We start from the raw sequence: 20111 nt of genomic DNA, 5'->3' as shown, positions 1-20111 counted from the left end.
GTCGTTAGTGAACCTGAATATTTTTGTAAATGGTAGTGAAATAAAAACTATGCATTTGTAGATAACATTGAAACTAAACTTATTTTACAGAAAAACAGAAATACACAAGAATTTGATTCAGTTATCAATTATACGACACTTTTCAAGTTTACATACAAAATGTTGGAAGTAAACTTTACCAGCAATTGAGATTGTCAATATTCTGTTACACCGTTCCGTAATTTATATAGTTCGTTTGATTATATTCTTAATCTATTTATGTGTTCCAGTCTAGGAGGATTATTCATCTTTAACCTCATAAGAACATTAAAACATCGTATCATCGCTACCTTTCCCCTGCTCACACGGATCTCAAACCGAACATTGCAAGGTCATACCAGTTCTGGAGAACTTTTCAAAGGACAAACGTCATCTAGGACACAATTCGTGGCTAACCACAGAGTGAGTTAACTTTACAACATTGTTTTTGAAGCCTTCAAATTACTCTATACATATTTGAACATTCTCTCCGTGAAACACTGGAAATTTAACTGCTCTTGAAAGTACAACATTTTCTCGGATTCAACGGACTGTGCTATCTATTACCTTTGACATTTCGTTTTAATAACATTAATTGAACACATTGTAAAATTGTATTTTATTTGTTTTTCAGCTTTTTACCATTTGTTAGATTGGTTTGAGAATAAATTATCAGCACCTGATAGTCTTGTTGCTTGAGCCCAATCGTCGGTTAAACTTAACGGTCAGGCCATTACAGTAAAAAGTCTACAACTTGCCTGTTGTGTCTCACAGATAACGCCACTCCACAGCTACACAGCAACCTACCTGTTGAGCCCTGCATGTACGCGTCATCCCTTGACATACAGTTAATTGACGACAACCTGTCTTTACATATCCAGACAAGGAACGACAACGTAGCAACGTACATACGTACATATCTTGTGTGTACTAGGCAGCAACCCAACAACGTTGAGTCAACATGGATCCCAGTCATGTGGAACAACAAGAAGAGATACAGCCCCCAGAGGGAAATGTCCCAGATCTAGAACTATTACAAAATCCGTCTAATACCACACATTTAGATGAAAATTCCGAGACTAGGCGAGTACGGGATCTCACCGAAAAAGGTAAAGGAGCCTACACAGAAAGACGTAACAAGTTCTGTGAGGAATTAGAGGTCCTTTGGTCAGATATAACGACCCAGTTATCGGAAATCACCACACCTCCCAATGAACTTCAGCAAGTCTTAACAGCCCAGGACAATCTTGTAAAAGCCTGTACAAATTATCGTAGGCTCACAGACGAATATCTGGACTTTCTAAAAAGGACCAGAACGTTGGACAGTCAAAAAGACATAGACGCATGTAACCTTACATTGGATCTCCGTCTGTCCAAAGTGGAACTGGCCATGGACTCTTTACACGAGCATCGCCTTGCCCTCACTAAGGCTAAATCAACCAAAACAAGGACCTCAGGGTCAAAAGGTAAGAAAACCTCACGCAGTGGTAGCTCTAACGTGTCAGACATGTCAAGCCTAGCACGGAGAAAGCGTGCCAAGGCAGAGGCTGCCAAGTCTAAAATAGCCTTTGTAGAAAAACATGCCCTTATCCTACAACAGGAAGCAATGTTAGAGGAACAAGCCCTGTCCAGACAAATTGAAATGGAACAAGAAGTCGCTCAACGTAAGGCTCAAATGCAACAAGAAGCCGCACGAGTAAGCCGGGAAAAGGTCGAGCTTAAAGCCAAATTTAACCTTCTTGAAGCACAGAGAGAAGCTGCAGCCGCAGAAGCCGAGGCTCGTATCCTGGAATACGATGACAGCCAAGCGTTTAGCGATCTCCCTGACGAAAAGGAAGACCCGCTCCAGCGTGTGCAAGATTTCGTCAATAAACTTCCTGTATCAACTGCTGTAAAGGAAGTAACAGGACCTCAAAAGAAAAAACAAATTCCTGTTAAAATTGAGCTGAGTCATGAAGCACCAGCGTTTGTGCCATCTGTGGCACTGAACTTGCCATCACAAACACCCAAGGTCTTGCCTACACGTGCTAAGTCACCAGATGTTAATGCATTCCCAGATCTGGGAACAATAACTAACATAGGAAAACAGGGCGTTTCAGAAAAGATCCCTGTCTTACACCAAAATCAAGGCGTCATAGAAGAGATCCCTGTTTCACACCCAAAACAAGGCGTAATAGAAGAGAACCCTGTAGCATACCAGCAACAAAACAATCCTACGTTAGAGATAACCAGATTTCTCCTTCGCAAGGACTTGCTGTTCTCCCGGCTAACAAGCTTTAACGACCAGGCAGAATCATTTCATACATGGAAAGCCAGCTTTAAAAATGTCATAGACGAACTGCAAGTTTCAGACTCAGAACAGATAGACCTACTTATTAAATGGCTTGGACCAGAGTCAGGTAAACATGCCATGAGTATAAGGGCATCAAATGCCAACAACCCAACAAGAGGCCTACACAGATTATGGGAAAGACTGGACGATCGATATGGTGCTCCAATAATGTTGCAGACGTCTCTCGTCAACAAACTTGACAACTTTCCAACACTGACAAATAAAGACAACTCACTCCTTTACGATTTGTCAGACATTATCTCAGAAATAGAGTATCACAAAGAAAATCCCAAGCTGGGATGTTTGCTAGCTTACTTCGACTCGTCAAAGGGGGTAAATCCTATTGTGGAAAAACTACCATACGGACTCCAAGAAAAGTGGATAACAAGGGCTTCAAGATACAAGTCTAAATATGAAGTTGCCTTTCCACCTTTTACAGAATTCTCTGCCTTCATCAGGGAAATGAGCAAAATTAAGAACGATCCTGGGTTCATCTTTGGTTCAAAGGTAACACCAAATACAAAAGACTCTACGCCAAGGTTCACACCTCAGACGTACTCTAAAGTCAACGTCCATAAGACGGCTGTTGAACAGCAAACTGAAGACAGCAGTCAACAACAAAATCTGTGTATCCTACACAAGACAAAGCATACCTTGAATGAATGCCGAGCATTCCGAGCCAAACCAATCGAGGAACGCAAGGAACTGTTAAGACAAAACAATGTGTGCTACAAGTGTTGTGAGTCAACCACACACAGAAGTCGGGACTGCAACGCAAGTATCAGTTGTAACGAGTGTGGAAGTGAACGACATACCACAGCACTTCACATCACTAGACCACAACAATCTGAAAGTTCCCAGTTTAGCTCACCCAGACAAGCCTACGGCGGGGAGCTAACACAAGTCTACGGCGGGGAGCAGACCGAGTCAGCTGAAACAAAGTTAACCTCTGTAACTTCGATCTGCACAGAAATCTACAAAGATCATAAGAGCGAGAAATCTTATGCCAAGATATTACCTGTGGACGTGTACCACAAGGACAAGACAAACAAAATTATCAGGATGTACGCCATTATTGACGACCAAAGCAACCGGTCTCTTGCCTCTCCTGAATTCTTCAGTCTGTTTAACGTTCGGGAGAAACCTGAAAACTACTCTCTTACGACATGCTCCGGCAAAGTAGCTACTTCCGGGAAAAGAGGAAAAGATTTCGTCATAAAATCTGTACATAGTGACGTACAATTTGATCTGCCTACATTAATTGAATGTAATAATATTCCCAATCATCGAGACGAAATTCCTACTCCTGAAGTTGCAATGCATCATCCTCATCTGAAAGAACTCAGAGGAAGCATTCCACCAATAGAGGAACGTTGTCAAATTCTTCTCCTTATTGGAAGGGACCTTATAGAGGCACACCACGTCCTTGAACAACGCCTAGGACCATCCCGAACTCCATTTGCCCAAAAGTTGAGACTTGGTTGGGTCATAATTGGAAATACATACATTGACAAGCAAACTTCTATTCAAGTCAACACAAAGATAACTAACGTTTCAATCACGGAATCAGAACAACGTCTTGCCTCAAGACCGGAAATAGCCGTCAAGGACAAGAATCCAATTGTTGTTCAGTATAACGACAAAAACTTTCATTCGAATGCCAAGGTCGCTAAATCGCATTCAATACAATCCCTTGAATGTAATGGACCTAGTACCAAGCCTGGTAAACGCACAAATTCATCTAAAGGGACATCACTCGCGTCACTAAAAGCAAAATCTGTGACTTCTATAGAAAAATCTATAGATAAAGAAAGTTTCAATCCGAAATCAACAGAACCTAAAGTTCGTGGAGAGGAAATCAATAGCATTCACAAACCTATTCCGAAAGAAGGACCTATTGCCAATCTCAATCTGCCATTGCATGAGTAACGTCTACTACGAGGAGGAAGCAGTATTGTCAAATCTGACTTGAATATAAGTGAAAAGGAACCAGTAGTCTTATCTGGACATCGTCACAGAGTAACACCTTTTCTTGGACATTACTACGACAAAATCAAACATAGAGGACGCCACTCTACAGATAGAGCGACTAGATCTGCAGGATTGGACGTTATGACGAAACGCCTAATTTCGTCTGATACTCACAAAGATGTGTCATATCGCCAAATCGGAAGACAACCAACTACTAACTCTTGTTATACTTCGATCTATCTTCGATCGTCATCGCCGTCTAACTACGTTGGAGAAAACAGTTCCCATTATCGATACAGCAGTAATAGAACATTCTACAGAACACAACAATGTCGTCCGAGACACCCTTCTTCTAAAGGACAAAAAACTGTGCCTACCCAGTTTCACGTGGAACGTACTTATTAGGAACCTTTTTAGTGAAAAATCGTTGAGATCTGATATTTCTCACACGAAATAGTGGACATTTCACCTGTATATATTCAATTTATATTGGGATTAATTCATTTGTGTAAATCTTGTATACATATTCGAAAAATTTATGGAAAAGTGATATCAGATAGACATCAGACGGGGAGTATTCTGTTACACCGTTCCGTAATTTATATAGTTCGTTTGATTATATTCTTAATCTATTTATGTGTTCCAGTCTAGGAGGATTATTCATCTTTAACCTCATAAGAACATTAAAACATCGTATCATCGCTACCTTTCCCCTGCTCACACGGATCTCAAACCGAACATTGCAAGGTCATACCAGTTCTGGAGAACTTTTCAAAGGACAAACGTCATCTAGGACACAATTCGTGGCTAACCACAGAGTGAGTTAACTTTACAACATTGTTTTTGAAGCCTTCAAATTACTCTATACATATTTGAACATTCTCTCCGTGAAACACTGGAAATTTAACTGCTCTTGAAAGTACAACATTTTCTCGGATTCAACGGACTGTGCTATCTATTACCTTTGACATTTCGTTTTAATAACATTAATTGAACACATTGTAAAATTGTATTTTATTTGTTTTTCAGCTTTTTACCATTTGTTAGATTGGTTTGAGAATAAATTATCAGCACCTGATAGTCTTGTTGCTTGAGCCCAATCGTCGGTTAAACTTAATGGTCAGGCCATTACAGTCAATTTTATCATCTTATTTTAAATGTTTTGATTTGGCTAACTGAATGCTATTTTGAAGTATCAAAGATAACCTTCCGCCAGGTCAATTTGTGTAAAAAAGTAATTTTAGCCAAAAAAGTTATATAAGACATTTTGGAAGCCCAGCGACATTACGTTTTTTATCACTTTGTTGTTCGATGTCCATGCTCTACTTATTTGATTTTGTCGTGTTAATGTTTTGTGTCTAGCGACATTGATATGATGACGAACACACGAATTGAATGGTAAAATATCAATGATTTTTTGTTTTGACTTTACATGTAAAAACAATGCTAATTTACATTTTGGTTTGATAAAAATCGTGAAGAATGAGTTTTTACTTGAATACCCCTATCTTCTGTTCTATTCGAAAATTGTTGGCTGATCTTGAAATGAATGGTATGATGTAACTGTAAATTCTCACATTGGATTTCTTTGATTTATCAATTACAGATGAAAAATAATTAAACGCTACTGGAGCATTAAAACTAATTTCTCGATTCAAAACAGATTCCTTTTAATATTTTTTATACCTAATCAGTGACAAGAAAATTGAATATTTAAAGTTAAGTTTCAGCAACTAACTCGCATAACAAGAATATTTGAATCGACAAGAAGTCCAACTTTTATTTAATATCACGAAGTGATGAAACACATGATGCCGGTGGTGAACAATGTTGTAGTCTGTGGCATATTCCTGAATTTTGATCTTTTGTTATGTCAGCAATGTACAGTGAGGACTTTACGTGTCGATCCAGATAAAACTGAGTCTAGACATCATGGATATACCTTCATCTCTTTTGAACAAATTGGTCCGAATACCTGTTTTGATGACTGTATACGAAGACCTAGATGCCTTTCCTTTAATTACAACAGAATAAATCGTCATTGTGAAATAAATGAGGGGAACCGTGAAGCAGATGTAGTGGAGGGGAATAACTATGTTTATGTCAACATAGAACAGTACAAAAAGGTATGGCTACATAATATATTTGTTTGCAATGCATGTTATTTTCAACATATCTAACACATAATGAAGATAAGCTGTCAATGGACAGAATTTGAAGTAAGATTTTCAATCCGTATCAAATGCGGTCAGCAAAATTCAAGGTTTGGTACATTTAAAACTGACAGCTTTAATAAAACCGATAAGGAATGCTGCAAAGAAACACTTATGTCTGTTTGGGTTGCTTAGATAATTTTGTCAATGTAACAGAACTCTATACAACTGTCATAAATATGTTAAGTCATCATATTGCATATCGGTTAATTAAGTTATACTGTCTATCTAAAAAGTAAAATTACAAAAATACTGAACTCAAATTTCAAAAAATTCAAAACGGAAAATCCATAATCAAATGGCAAAATCAAAGGCTCAAACACATCAAACGATAGGATAACAACTCTCATATTTCTGACTTGATACAGGCATTTTCATATGTAAAAAATGGTGGATTTAACCTTGTTCCATAGCTAGCTAACCCTCTCACTTGTAGGACAGTTGTTCGAATTGCATTATATTGACAACGGAATCCGGATCTGTTTTCCCTCAATCTATTTATGACTTTCGAACAGCGGTATACTACTGTTGCCTTTATTTATTGTTTTGTTTACATCAATTAGTGATAGAATTCTCATTATATAAACTAGGTCCGTATATACGATCCATGCTCTACTGGAGTGTTTTGTCTAGTTGGAGAGATTTGCAACACGATGAAAAATGGAACTGGGCATTGTGCTAAAGACACGTGTAAGTTGATATAGGACCATTATTTACAAGAAATGTGTTTCTTCTTTTTATCTAATTATAAAAAAAAATATCTAGTAAAAGGTTAGGGTAAGTAATATAATGATAACGTGAAAATTAAGTGTCTCATCAAATATGTATAATGACAAATATTTTGCAGTGCTGACTTGAAAGCAAATTGCTGTTAATCTACTGAGATAATTCCTAAGGTATAAGTGTTCAACAGCAGACATAATGATCCATTGCCATTTAAAACACACCGATTATTTTTAATAGTAGATTCACATTTCATGCTGATTGTTTTCAATGTTTGTTTTTTTATTTTGTCACTAATCAAAAGATAAATGAAAGATACAAAAAATGGCGAATGATACCACAAGGAGGATCAAAACTTATACGACCAAGAGAGACCGACAACATCATTACAAAAAAAAAACACTGAAAAGTAAAGAAAGCACAAGAAATCCTCGTCATTACACTATATACAAAACTAAAGAATGAGCAACACGAAGCCCAGCGAAAGTCGGCTGTAATCATTATCATGGATATTAATCTTTCTATTTCATCAAATCTTACAAATTTGCATATGATGATAAATAAAGGCTATCAAGTTTGTTATGAAAGGTTAAATATAATTAACAACGGGAAAAAAAATATTTTGTATAATATAAAAGACTGTGACATGTAAATGTGTGTATACAATTAAAAATGAATGGTTATGTATTAAGACCAAAATAACTATAATCCTTAAAACATCGATTATTGTAATCCAACTTCTAGCCCCAACCCAACCAGTAACTGACTGTAGTAGATTACATAAAGAAATGCCAAGTGGAAAATATACGATCCGACTCAACCAGGTCCAGATAATTAATGTCTATTGTGATATGGATACTGATGGTGGTGGATGGACGGTGAGTAGATTGACTTTCTACTTGTTATCAAATGTTACGTTGTAAGGTAAACTCGGCACAATAAAATCACAAAAAAGTCCCCCCCCCTAAAAAAATAAATAAATAATAATTGGCCTGCAATAACATTGTAGTACGGTACAAAGTACATGTAGACAAAGAAGAAATCATACGCCTTCAAACAGAGAGAATTTAAGTGTTACCACAAAGTAAGAATCTCTCTGTTAGAAAATTACAATGTAATAATTTTTTGAAAACAGCTTACACGTTATAAAAAACTTCAATGTTTTAAATTAGAAAATAGTTAACCTATGTATACATTCCACAACTTCCATAATTAGATACGTACAAATCAAGGTAAATAATAAGAAAAATAATAAAAGAGAACAGTGGCAACCTGGAGAGACAGGAGGCAGCCAGGAGAGACTGGTAACCGGGGCATGAGGCTTGGCAAGTCAAAGTGCATCTCCTGTGAAGGGGAACCCATTTTACACGCTATGGAACGATATATACTAAGACACCCTCGGGGCTGTGCGAGAGCGAGGGAGGATGAACAGCCCATAGGACAGGACCAGGAAACGACTATGGAACCGACAAGGACAACGAACAAGAACAACGGATGTAAATGTTTTTGTGGTAAAGTCTGTAAGAATTCTAGAGGTTTGAAGATCCATCAAAGTAGAATGAAATGTGTGCAACCCCATTCTGGCAATCAACGCACAGAGAGATCTGGTCAGACGGAGGAGGAGACCATCCAGGAAGCAAACCACAGTGATGATAGCCTCCCTGTGACCCAGGGTGAGGATGAGCACGAGGAACAGCCTACAGAGGTAGAACAACTTGACGAGGCAGAAGAGATAGAGAGGATAGAACCAACAGTCCATAGAGAAGACGGGATAGAAACAACAGTCCGTAAAGAAGACGGGATAGAACCAACAACCCGTAGAGAAGAGAATGAGCCACGCAAAGAGAAGATCAAATGGCCAACGAATGCAGACAAAGCAGCTTGGAAAGCGCTTGACGAAGATTTGGAAAACATCTTAGAGGCAACATTAGCAGGCAGTGTAGACAGAAAGATAACAGCAATGACGTCCATTATTTACAGCGTAGGAAAGGACAGATTTGGAGTGGTACCACAAGGGAAACAACCAACAAAACTAGGCCATAGTAACCGGAGACAGAAGAAGATCAAGGAATTGAGAGGAGACCTGAGAAGGTTAAAGAAGAGGTACAACGTCGCCAATGAGAATGAAAGGTTACCATTACAGCAGTTAAGAAAGGAAACTAGGGAGAAACTTAAAACACTTACAAGAGCAGAAACGCATAGAAGAGATAGAAAGAAAAAGGCAAAGGAGAGAACAACATTTACAGCAACCCCATTTCAGTATATGAAGCGATTATTTGGAGCGAGAGGATCTGGCAAACTGGAAAACTCGAGGGAAGAAGTGGAAGAACATCTCAGGAAGACCCACAGTGATGAGAGACGAGGAGAAGACCTGGAAGAATGTGAGAAATTGTTAACACCAGAGGAGCCAAAAGAACAGTTTGATGAGTCAGACCTGAAGTTCCAAGAAGTGCAGGACGTAGTGAGAAAGGCAAAATGGTAAACGGTATTTCATATAGGGTATATAAGAACTGTCCCAGACTGATCAGAAGGTTGTGGAAGCTATTAAAAGTAATTTGGAGGAGAAAGATGACAGAGTCATGGTACAAGGCAGAAGGATGTTTTATACCAAAAGAAGAGAACTCCAGGAAAGTTGAACAGTTTAGAACCATCTCCCTATTGAACATTGAGGGGAAGATATTCCTGGCAGTTTTAGCAGGGAGAACGACGAGGTACCTGCTTGGCAACGAATATATAGACATCGCAGTCCAGAAAGGAGGCATGCCTGAAGTATCTGGTTGCATCGAACACACCAGCGTTATTACACAGATTTTAAGAGAAGCAAAGGAGAAGAAAAGTGACTTAGCAGTGTTTTGGCTAGATCTGGCTAATGCTTATGGGTCCATACCTCACAAACTAGTAGACCTGACATTGGAGAGGTATCATGTTCCACCAACTATCAGAACTATGCTGCGAGAGTATTTTGACAAGATTGAAATGAGGTTCACAGCTGGAGACTTCACCACAGCTTGGCAGAGACTTGAGGTTGGAATACTAACGGGGTGTACAGTATCAGTAGTCCTGTTTGCAGCAGCAATGAACTTGATTGTAAAATCAGTAGAAAAACCAAGTAGAGGACCATTATTGTCATCAGGGGTCAGGCAACCACCAGTAAGAGCTTTTATGGATGATATGACAGTGACAGCAAAAACAGTCATAGAGGGAAGATGGACTTTAGAGGAATTGGAAAGGATGATTAAGTGGGCCAGGATGAAGTTCAAACCAAGTAAATCTAGAAGTTTGATAGTGAGGAAAGGCAAAGTACAAGATGAGACATTTGAGTTAACAGTTGGAGAGAAACCAGTGAAATGCCTAGGTAAAAAGTTTGATGCAACACTAGCAGATATGGTAAACATGGGTGAAGTTCAAGTGCAATTGGTAGAATGGCTGACGAAGATAGACAAAAGTGGGCTCCCAGGAAGATATAAGGCCTGGATATATCAACATGGGGTCTTACCAAGGATATTGTGGCCATTACTAGTTTACGAGTTCCCATTGTCCAAAGTTGAGGCCTTAGAGAGAAAGATCAGTGCATGCCTAAGAAGATGGTTGGGTGTGCCAAGAAGTTTCAGCAGCATTGGATTGTACAGCACAGGAACAAAGCTACAATTACCAATGAAGGCATTGACAGAAGAGTATAAAGTTACAAAGACAAGACAGGTTATGACGTTGAGAGACAGCAAAGATGCTAAAGTGAGAGGAGCCAAAGTAAAGATCAGGACAGGAAGAAATGGAAAGCAGAGGAAGCAGTTAAGGAAGCTGAGACTAGACTAAAGCACAGTGTCATCGTTGGTGTAACAGCAGTTGGTAGACAGGGATTTGGTATGACAACAAAACCAAGGTGGGATACAGCAAATGAGAAGGGACGGAGGGAACTGGTGCAACAGGAAATACGACAGATGGAAGAAGAGAGTAGGAATGTTAAGGCAGTAGGAATGAAACAGCAGGGTAGTTGGTTGAATTGGCAAGGAGCGAGAAGCAGGGCTTTGACCTGGAGCGAGATTTGGAGTATGGAGGGATACAGATTGAGTTTTCTACTAAGATCAGTGTATGATGTTTTACCAAGCCCATCAAACCTCTATACCTGGGGGTTGATAGACGACCCAACGTGCACCTTATGCAAAGACAAACCAGCATCTCTACAGCATGTGTTGTCAGCATGTCCAGTCGCATTGAAAGATGGAAGATATACATGGAGGCATGACAGTGTATTGAAAACAATAGCAGCAAAGTTGGATACCACCAGGAGAAAGAAGAGAAAGATGCAGAAGAACATCACATTTGTAAATTTTGTGAGGGCTGGAGAAAAGAAAGACAACCAGGCAGAAGGTTTAGGGATACTTGGAACAGCATCAGACTGGCAGATGACAGCAGACATACATCAACGCATGAGTTTCCCAGCAGAAATAGCAGCAACATCGCTAAGACCAGATATAGTCATTTGGTCACAGGGAACTAGGCAGGCGGTCTTGCTGGAACTGACAGTCCCATGGGAAGACAGAATAGAGGAAGCTTATGAAAGAAAGATGGCAAAATACCAGCAGCTAGTAGAGGATTGCAAACAACGGGGATGGAGGACGTGGTGTTTGGCAATAGAAGTCGGATGCAGGGGCTTTGCAGGACAGTCAATGTGGCGGGCACTTAGGACCTTGGGAGTAGTAGGAGCAGAGAGGAAGAAACTGATTACAGAAGTGTGTAGAGAAGCAGAAGTGGCATCACAGTGGATTTGGAGGAAAAGAGACGAAGTGTGGAAAAGTACAAAGTGTTAGAACAATGAACATTTATTGTGTAGATAATGGACAGATTTAGATATACAGAACAGCATTCAGTTACAGAAGAACAGCAATGACATCAGCTGAGACATCGGAGCCGTGTAGGCCATCCAGTTCCAGGTTCAGATTGATCTTCTGAGCCGGCGCACCTCTGGAGGTTGTTGTGGAATAGCGCCGAAACAGCCAAGGAAGGAGGACCCCACCTGATGATGGAATTGGATTAGCATTCCTTTGATGTTTACAAGGTAATAACTTGAGAATTCACACGATCTAAATAGTATTGAGCGAGTCGGGATACCTTGACGAGTAATTGTCTTCAGCTATGGACGCCACCAAGCCATTTATGTGAATATATATGCATGTATAAGATGAAAATTATGGGGAAAATTAGAAACAAATATTGAATTCCGCTATTTTTTTTATAATGTTGACAATTTATAATTTTCAAATGAATGATTATTCTTTTCTTATGTATGCGATATCTTAAGTTTGAACCAAAAGTATATGGAAATAATTTTGAATTTACTACAGTTAATTGATAAATTTCCCAGGTTTTCCAAAGAAGACGGGACGGAGTCACTAATTTTTACCGTGGATGGAACGACTACGAGAGTGGATTTGGTGATCCTGAAAATGAATTCTGGTTGGGCAAGTCCTTTGTTAATAATTTTTGTCCTGTCTATTTTAAATTTGTAATTTTTAATAAAGTAATTTGTTCACCATACATCATGAATATTTTAGCAACCTTATCAATATAGATCCATGAATGTGTACTTAATTCAAGCATGATAAATCCATTTTTCCTCTTTTTTCTCAATAATGAGTTGACGGAATGCTTATTATCGCCATATTTAAATTGAACGATTAAAAAGACGGATTATACTGGTAAAACAGAAACTGATTACCCCTTCAGAACACATTAATTAACCCATGGTTTTGTTTGTGATTATATAGGTCAATCTTAATTGGATTTGTAGTATTTAACCATTATTGTCTTTTCGTCGTTTTTCGATTTATGATTTTGCCAAGATGTTTTCTGTTTTCATTTCAAGGTCTTAGATCTGAAGTTTCAGTTTAATTTTTTCACATCGTTGTTTGTCTTTTTTGGACTTTTTCTATTTTTGCCATGACGTCATCAATTTATTTTTGATTTATGAGTTTGGATATCCCTTGGGTATTATCCGCCTCTTTCTTTTCAGGAAAATTCGTCTGATTTGTTTATTTATCGATTGCGTCATTTTCCTTATCGAGTCTTAAGGGGGCTCGCGGGTCTAAATCATTTTTTTTTTTAATTTATATAGGATTTCTCTATAATTTTCTATAAATGAACTTTTTCTGATACTTAATAGAAAAATGAAATAAAAAAATGGGTCACCGTTCATTTACGCTCACAATCTGCCTTCGAAAGAAGCATACATTTTTGTTAATGTCCTTTTTTTCTGTTGAACTAATAGGAGAAATAGCGGTAATATCGAAATACAAAAAGAACTAAATTACAGAAATCGCTTAAATTTTACAATTATTTAGTTTATGTACAGCTTATTCGAAAACAATAATAAAAAATATAGGTCACCGATGAGTTAAAAAAGATATTTCAATTTTAATGCCAAAAAATGGCATTTTTGCACCAAAGGGAGATAATTTGGAGCTTTTTCAATGATATCTACATTTTAAAAGTAACCTGGGGCCAACACGAATTGATTTTTTGGAATGATTTTTGTACCATATGATAAAGTAACAACCACTAAAGGTAATAAATAAAATTTGTATTGAAAAATTAATGTTTAAGTTTTTCCTGAAAATCTTATACCCGCGAGCCTCTTTAATTATTATTCGTTGTTACGAATGCATAACAGGAGTCGCGCATGTAAAGTTTAAATGATAACCCTTTCTTAATATTTAAACGGCTAAAAACTGAAACTACAAACACTACACTTTCACAGAAAACTAAAGATTGAGCATTATTAACAAAATATAAAAAAGAGTGAGTCACGACATGTCCACAGTTTCTTATCCGCTTTCGACACCCATCGTGTTACGCAGGTAGACTCGATAATATCGTTCGTATTTAGGTGACATGATAGAGGTGTTTAGTGACTATGTCAGACCCATTCAGTAGTATATTTGAGATCAACACTACATGTGAGTTATGTTAAATTTACATTTATCAACATATTATTAGGAAATAGGAATATTCACGCTTTGACATCGCAAAGACGATGCCAATTACGAATTGACCTTGAAGATTTTACAGGAAACACTCGATATGCTATATACAGTACATTTAGTATAGACGATGCTGATTCTAAATATAAACTGACTATTGGTAGTTATACTGGAACTGCTGGTGAGAATTAGTTTTGTTAATATATAAGTAGTGATTGATATTGTTTCAAGGGCAATATTTTGGATAATGGTGGGAAACACCAATTAATAACATGAAATTAATACTATCATTACATGCATCCGTTTCGCATTTCTAGAATTATCTTCATTAGGAACGTTTAAAGCAAAATTTCTTGTGCTACATATATTATTTGGTGTGTATTAAAAATTATAGATGACAAATCCAAAAAAACAAAAAAACAAATAAAAAATCTTTTTGAAAGATAGGAACACTCATTGTTATATGTCAATCTGACACGTAATAAATATATATTTCCGACATAGTATTACTTATTGCTTTTTCAATTTTAGTAACTCATTATCAATATAAAATATTTTTTTACAACTTATATTGTACAACTAATGTGTGTAGGACGTATATGCATATGAGACAAGATAGAATAAAATACTACAAAAAAGGTTCTTTTGATCCCTTACATCCTCAAACATCAATCAACGATGTAATATTTAAATCAGCCTAGTGGACATTTTTTCCCTAGACTGTTTTAAAAATTACAATGCAGATTTTAATCGAAAAATACTGTTGTTGCATTTATTTAGGTGACTCGATGAAGGACAGCAATAACACTTTAAATGGAGTCATGTTTTCAACAACAGATCAAGATAACGATGAAAGAAGCAAGAATTGCGTGCGGGACAGCAAAAAAGGCCCGTGGTGGCATAGATCATGTTCTTATTCCAACTTGAATGGTCAATACAAATCAGAAGGTAGAAAAGGAGGTACCACAATTCATTGGATAACTTGGCATGGTAGAATAGCTTTGAAGGCGTCTGAAATGAAAATTAGACCATCATTTGAATGACATAAAAACTGAAACATTCATCTTAATATATATATATTTTTAGAAATGTACCAGTTCAAACCGCACATTTCTTTTGATATTAGAAGCCTTTCTATGCAGTCTTTATTGTAAATACTTAAAATAAACTACACTTTTGAAAGTTTTAGAAATGTACAAGAGTTTTTCTGTGTTTTGATTTATTTGTATAAATTTCTTCTCATGTGTCTACTTTTGAAATAGATATTCAACATAACTTCTGACTAAAAAAATGAAGAAAAAAAATATAAACTTAGTGTTTATATAATCTTCAAAGTAAAATATATTGAGCTTTTCCCAAAAATTACATCATATTAAACAGCACCAAGGAAATAAATTTTAATGCATAACCATAATTGTATAGTCATATGGACAAGTTTAATGCACAATAGCAATTACTTGTGCAAGCAAATTTCGTCAAAGTTGAAGTTTTTAGAACGCTAAAAGTCAACAAAGATGACATTTGAAGAAAGTGCATCGATCTACTCAAGCTGCATCAGTAGTGCTTCAGTCAAAAGAGTAGTTGGTAAAATTGCATCTAATTCTATCTAGTGTTTCCTAGGTGTATTATGTTGTTTTAAGGATCTTGTAGATTCGATTATGTTGTAGTATGGTAAGTTACTCAGCTTGAGTCTTTTAGAAAATATTGTATCGGTTGAAAAAGCTGGTGATGTTATCACAGACTATTGTCAAAAATATTTGTATTTCGCAATCATTAATTGTGACAGTTTTACAGTTTTTTCTCATCTTTATACTTTTTTACCTTCTATTGAGTATCTTAAAAATTTGAATTGTTAGAGATTTATATTTATAAATGAAATAAAATTAAAATAATACCAGCTAAAGCAGTAGGTGCTAGCTAAGCGAAATATCTGATAAGCGATATTTATTATATGTTACAATACTTAAGTTGAAGCTTTAGTTATACTTGCACATTATTTACATGACATCGGAGACAACTTGATAAGTATTTTAATCATCAGATTCCTTAATGTGTTAATAAAATTTTATCAAACATAATTTCCAAATAGAAATTGAATTTTAATATTAAATTTGACTGTCCAAAACCCTACGAGGATTCGTATCTTTAAATAATAAATGGTTATTTATTGATCTAAATCACAGGAAACATGGCATTTTATACCTGTGTATATAGTTACATTAATAAAGACATATTACTTCATGCATTGTCAAAGAAGTAGGTATGATTTTAGACGAAATTGGCCAAAACATTAAATATATGATGACCTATCACGGATTTCCAGAATTAAATATTGAATGTATGTACTCAGTGAAATAATTCAGTTTTTTGTCAGAATATACCCTTTTATTAGTTATAAAACCAACAAACGACAGTTTATTTACTTCAAATATGAAAATTTAGAAAAATCAATCTTTTTTTATTCGAACATGTTCAGAATAATAGTTATCAAAAGTATCAGGATTATAATTTAGTACGCCAGACGCGCGTTTCGATCTACATAAGACTCATCAGGGAAGCTCATATCAAAATATTTTTAAAGCCAAACATGTACAAAGTTGAAGAGCATTGAGAATCCAAATTGTAAAAAGTTGTGCCAAATACGGCTAAGGTACATGTAATATATGCCCTGGGACAAAAAAATCCTTAGTTTTTGAAACATTCAAAGTTTTGTAAACAGAAAATTTATAAAAATTACCACATTATTGAAATTCATGTCGACACCGAAATGTCGACAAGTTGGCTGGTTATACCCTCGGGGACGAAACGTTCACCAGCAGTGGCATCGACCCAGTGGTGTAAATAATTATCAAAAGTACCAGGATTATAATTACGTACACCAGACGCGCGTTTCGTCTACATAAGACTCATCAGTGACGTTCATATCAAAATATTTATAAAGCCAAACAAGTACAAAGTTAAAGAGCATTGATGGTCCAAAATTGCAAAAAGTTGTGCCAAATACGGCTACGGTAATCTATGCCCGGGATAAGAAAATCCTTAGTTTTCGAAACAAAATCAGAGTTTTGTAAACAGGAAATGTATAAAAATGACCACATTATTGATATTCATGTCAACACCGAAATGTTTTTTTTGTAATATATATTTTATTATTTTCATATCATTTTCAAATCTCATCTACAAATAAAGATGTACACACAAATTATTCTGCTATAAATCTTAAACATATGGTTAACCATACTTGTTATAAATTATAAAATACATTGTACAAAGTCAAATAACAGAATACAGAATACATCTGCATCGAGCTCTATTTTTTAATAATATTATTAATGTTTGACCATTTTTCTTTTATTCTTTTTGCTTTATTGGTAGAGCACAAACTCATAGAGACCATGTCAACCCTATAATAATAGTTAAGCCATTCAATTGCTTCAGCAACAGATGGGACTGTAAATCTAACTCTACATAAGTAAACATATCTCTTCAATATCAGAATACATGTATTTAGAATATCTTTAAATATGTGATAATTAACACCCAAGATTATACTTGATAAGGTTGGGAGAAAGCTTACATTACATACATCTTCTAACTTTTGAAAAAAATTAAGCCAGAATGTTCGAACGTATCTACATTCAAAAAAGAGGTGTATGTATGTTTCTTTAGTTTCTGTACAAAAAGTGCACAGTTCTGTTTCACTATATTTACACTTCATAAGTAAAATATTTGTTCCTAGAATTCTATGGAGTAATCTGTATTGAAATGCCCTTAATGTGGGATCTTCAGTTATAAGTAAAGGAAGACTAAAAAAAATAATTCCATTCTTCGGCCACAATATCTATTCCCAATTTTATTTTCCATTTCTCTTGTATGCGTGATGGGGTTTCCTTTATTTTCTCTAGAAAAAATTTATACATATGTTTTGATACTTTATCAACTGTTTTTATGGCGGTAACAATTTTGTGACTGACAGTATTTAGTTTGATAAATACTTGTGAATGAATTATATTCTTCCATTCCTTTGGAAGAGCCAAGATTAGTCCATAGAACTCTAAGAAAGTTGTTTTTATATTATGATTTCTAATAAATTCATCATAATTGTAAAATTCTCCATTTTCCTTAATGAGATCATTTATGAAAAATACATTATTCTGTATCCACCTTTTATAAAAAACTGTTTTTCCATCAATCATAATATTTTCATTTAAAAACAATGGTTGAGACAAGATATCACTTGGGGCTGTGGTCAGAGGTTCACACAGTGAGGCATATGATGAAATTACATTTTGCCAAAAAGGGTTAAATTCTTTTTTAATTTCATTGAGTGCTGATTTTGATAGATGCCACATATTTTCTCCACCATTCATTTCAAGGTGATCTGCCAATAGAACTTTCCATGAGGAATAATTTGTGGGGTCTAAAACTTTTTTAACCCAGGATAACTTAAGTGATTTTATAAATGATTCAATATGTGGCATTTTTACCCCACCATCCTCGTAATTTGAGATAAGTATATTTCTTTTAATTTTGTCCCCTTTACCATCCCACACAAATCTGTATAGCATAGCTTGTAACTGCTTTAATATATCTGGGGATGGATCTGGTAAAACAGTAAAACATTGAATTAGAATTGGTAGGGCGAGAGTTTTCACAACTACAATTTTCCCATATATAGTAATATTTCTGAATGACCAATCACTTAAAAGATTTTTTACTTTTTGAATTTTTTCTAAATAATTATCAACACATATATCAACTTTTGACAAACAATATTGAATGCCTAGGAGTTTGAAATTTCCTGAATGGTTCCATATTATTGTTTTATTTGTGTTTAGCTCCTCACCACAGCCCCTTTTTGCCCCAATCCATATAACTTGGGTTTTTTCAAAATTAGCCTTCAAACCAGAGCATGAGTAAAACAAGTCTATCTTATTTAGAGCACTGTTGAGAGATTCTTCACTATCATCCAGGATCAAAGTCGAATCATCAGCATACTGACTGAGTAAAAATTCAGAATTTTTAATCTTTATACCATTGATGTTGTTGTCATATTTTATAGATGCACTAAGCAGTTCCAAACATAAAATAAAAAGATAGGGAGACAGCGGATCCCCTTGTCGTACCCCCCTCTCTATTACAAAAAAATCAGATAGATAGCCATTATTTTGAATGCAACTTTTTGAATTGTAGTAAAGAGTTGTGAACCATTTCACTATTGTGTCACCAAAACCTAGAAATTTCAAGGTTTCGCATATAAAGTTCCACTCAAGAGAGTCGAAAGCTTTTTCAAAGTCCAACAAAACAAGCAAGCCAGGAATATCTTCCTCATCTACTTTTTTCAAGAGGTCATATATAAGTCTTGTACACTCACCAATATATCTGCCTTTCATAAAGCCAGTTTGAGTTTCACTAATCAGGTGATCTAGGACTTTTTTAATTCTATTTGCAATACATGTTGATACTATTTTATAGTCTACATTAAGTAGTGAAATAGGTCGCCAATTTTTTAGAAAATGTTTTGGTTTACCATCTTTGGGTAGACAGGTAATAACACCTTGTGTTTGTGAAATTGATAATTTACCTCCTTGAAATGCTTCTTTGAAAGAACGCAGTAGGAAAGGATTAATGTCGTGCCAAAAAAATTTATAAAACTCAGTTGTAAAACCATCCAGACCGGGAGATTTTCCATTTTTCATATTTTTTAATGCATTATGAATTTCTGAGCTTTTTAGTTCCCCCTCTAAATTAATATTTTGTTCATCAGAGAGAATTTTGATAAATGGGTTTTCCAGAGAAAAGAAATTAGCTCTGTGTGTATTATTTATAATTGTTTTCTTAGATGAATATAGATTTTCATAATATAACTTTTGTTCC

The 20111-nt window shown here is 35.8% G+C and overlaps 1 protein-coding gene across 1 annotated transcript; it reads left to right on the top strand.

The window, feature by feature from the left end:
* The first annotated feature begins 6132 nt into the window (after positions 1–6132).
* On the top strand, positions 6133–16536 carry LOC139511401 (ficolin-2-like). Its single transcript, XM_071298142.1, has 6 exons — positions 6133–6447; positions 7125–7224; positions 8002–8135; positions 12620–12808; positions 14175–14415; positions 15015–16536. Exons 1-6 carry the CDS (start codon positions 6133–6135, stop codon positions 15275–15277), a joined length of 1242 nt encoding a protein of 413 aa, XP_071154243.1. The 3' UTR covers positions 15278–16536.
* Positions 16537–20111: the final 3575 nt, after the last annotated feature.

This window comes from Mytilus edulis, chromosome 1, assembly GCF_963676685.1.
Source record: "Mytilus edulis chromosome 1, xbMytEdul2.2, whole genome shotgun sequence".
In the NCBI taxonomy this organism is placed as follows: domain Eukaryota; kingdom Metazoa; phylum Mollusca; class Bivalvia; order Mytilida; family Mytilidae; genus Mytilus; species Mytilus edulis.
This window is presented reverse-complemented; position numbering and strand designations above follow the sequence as displayed.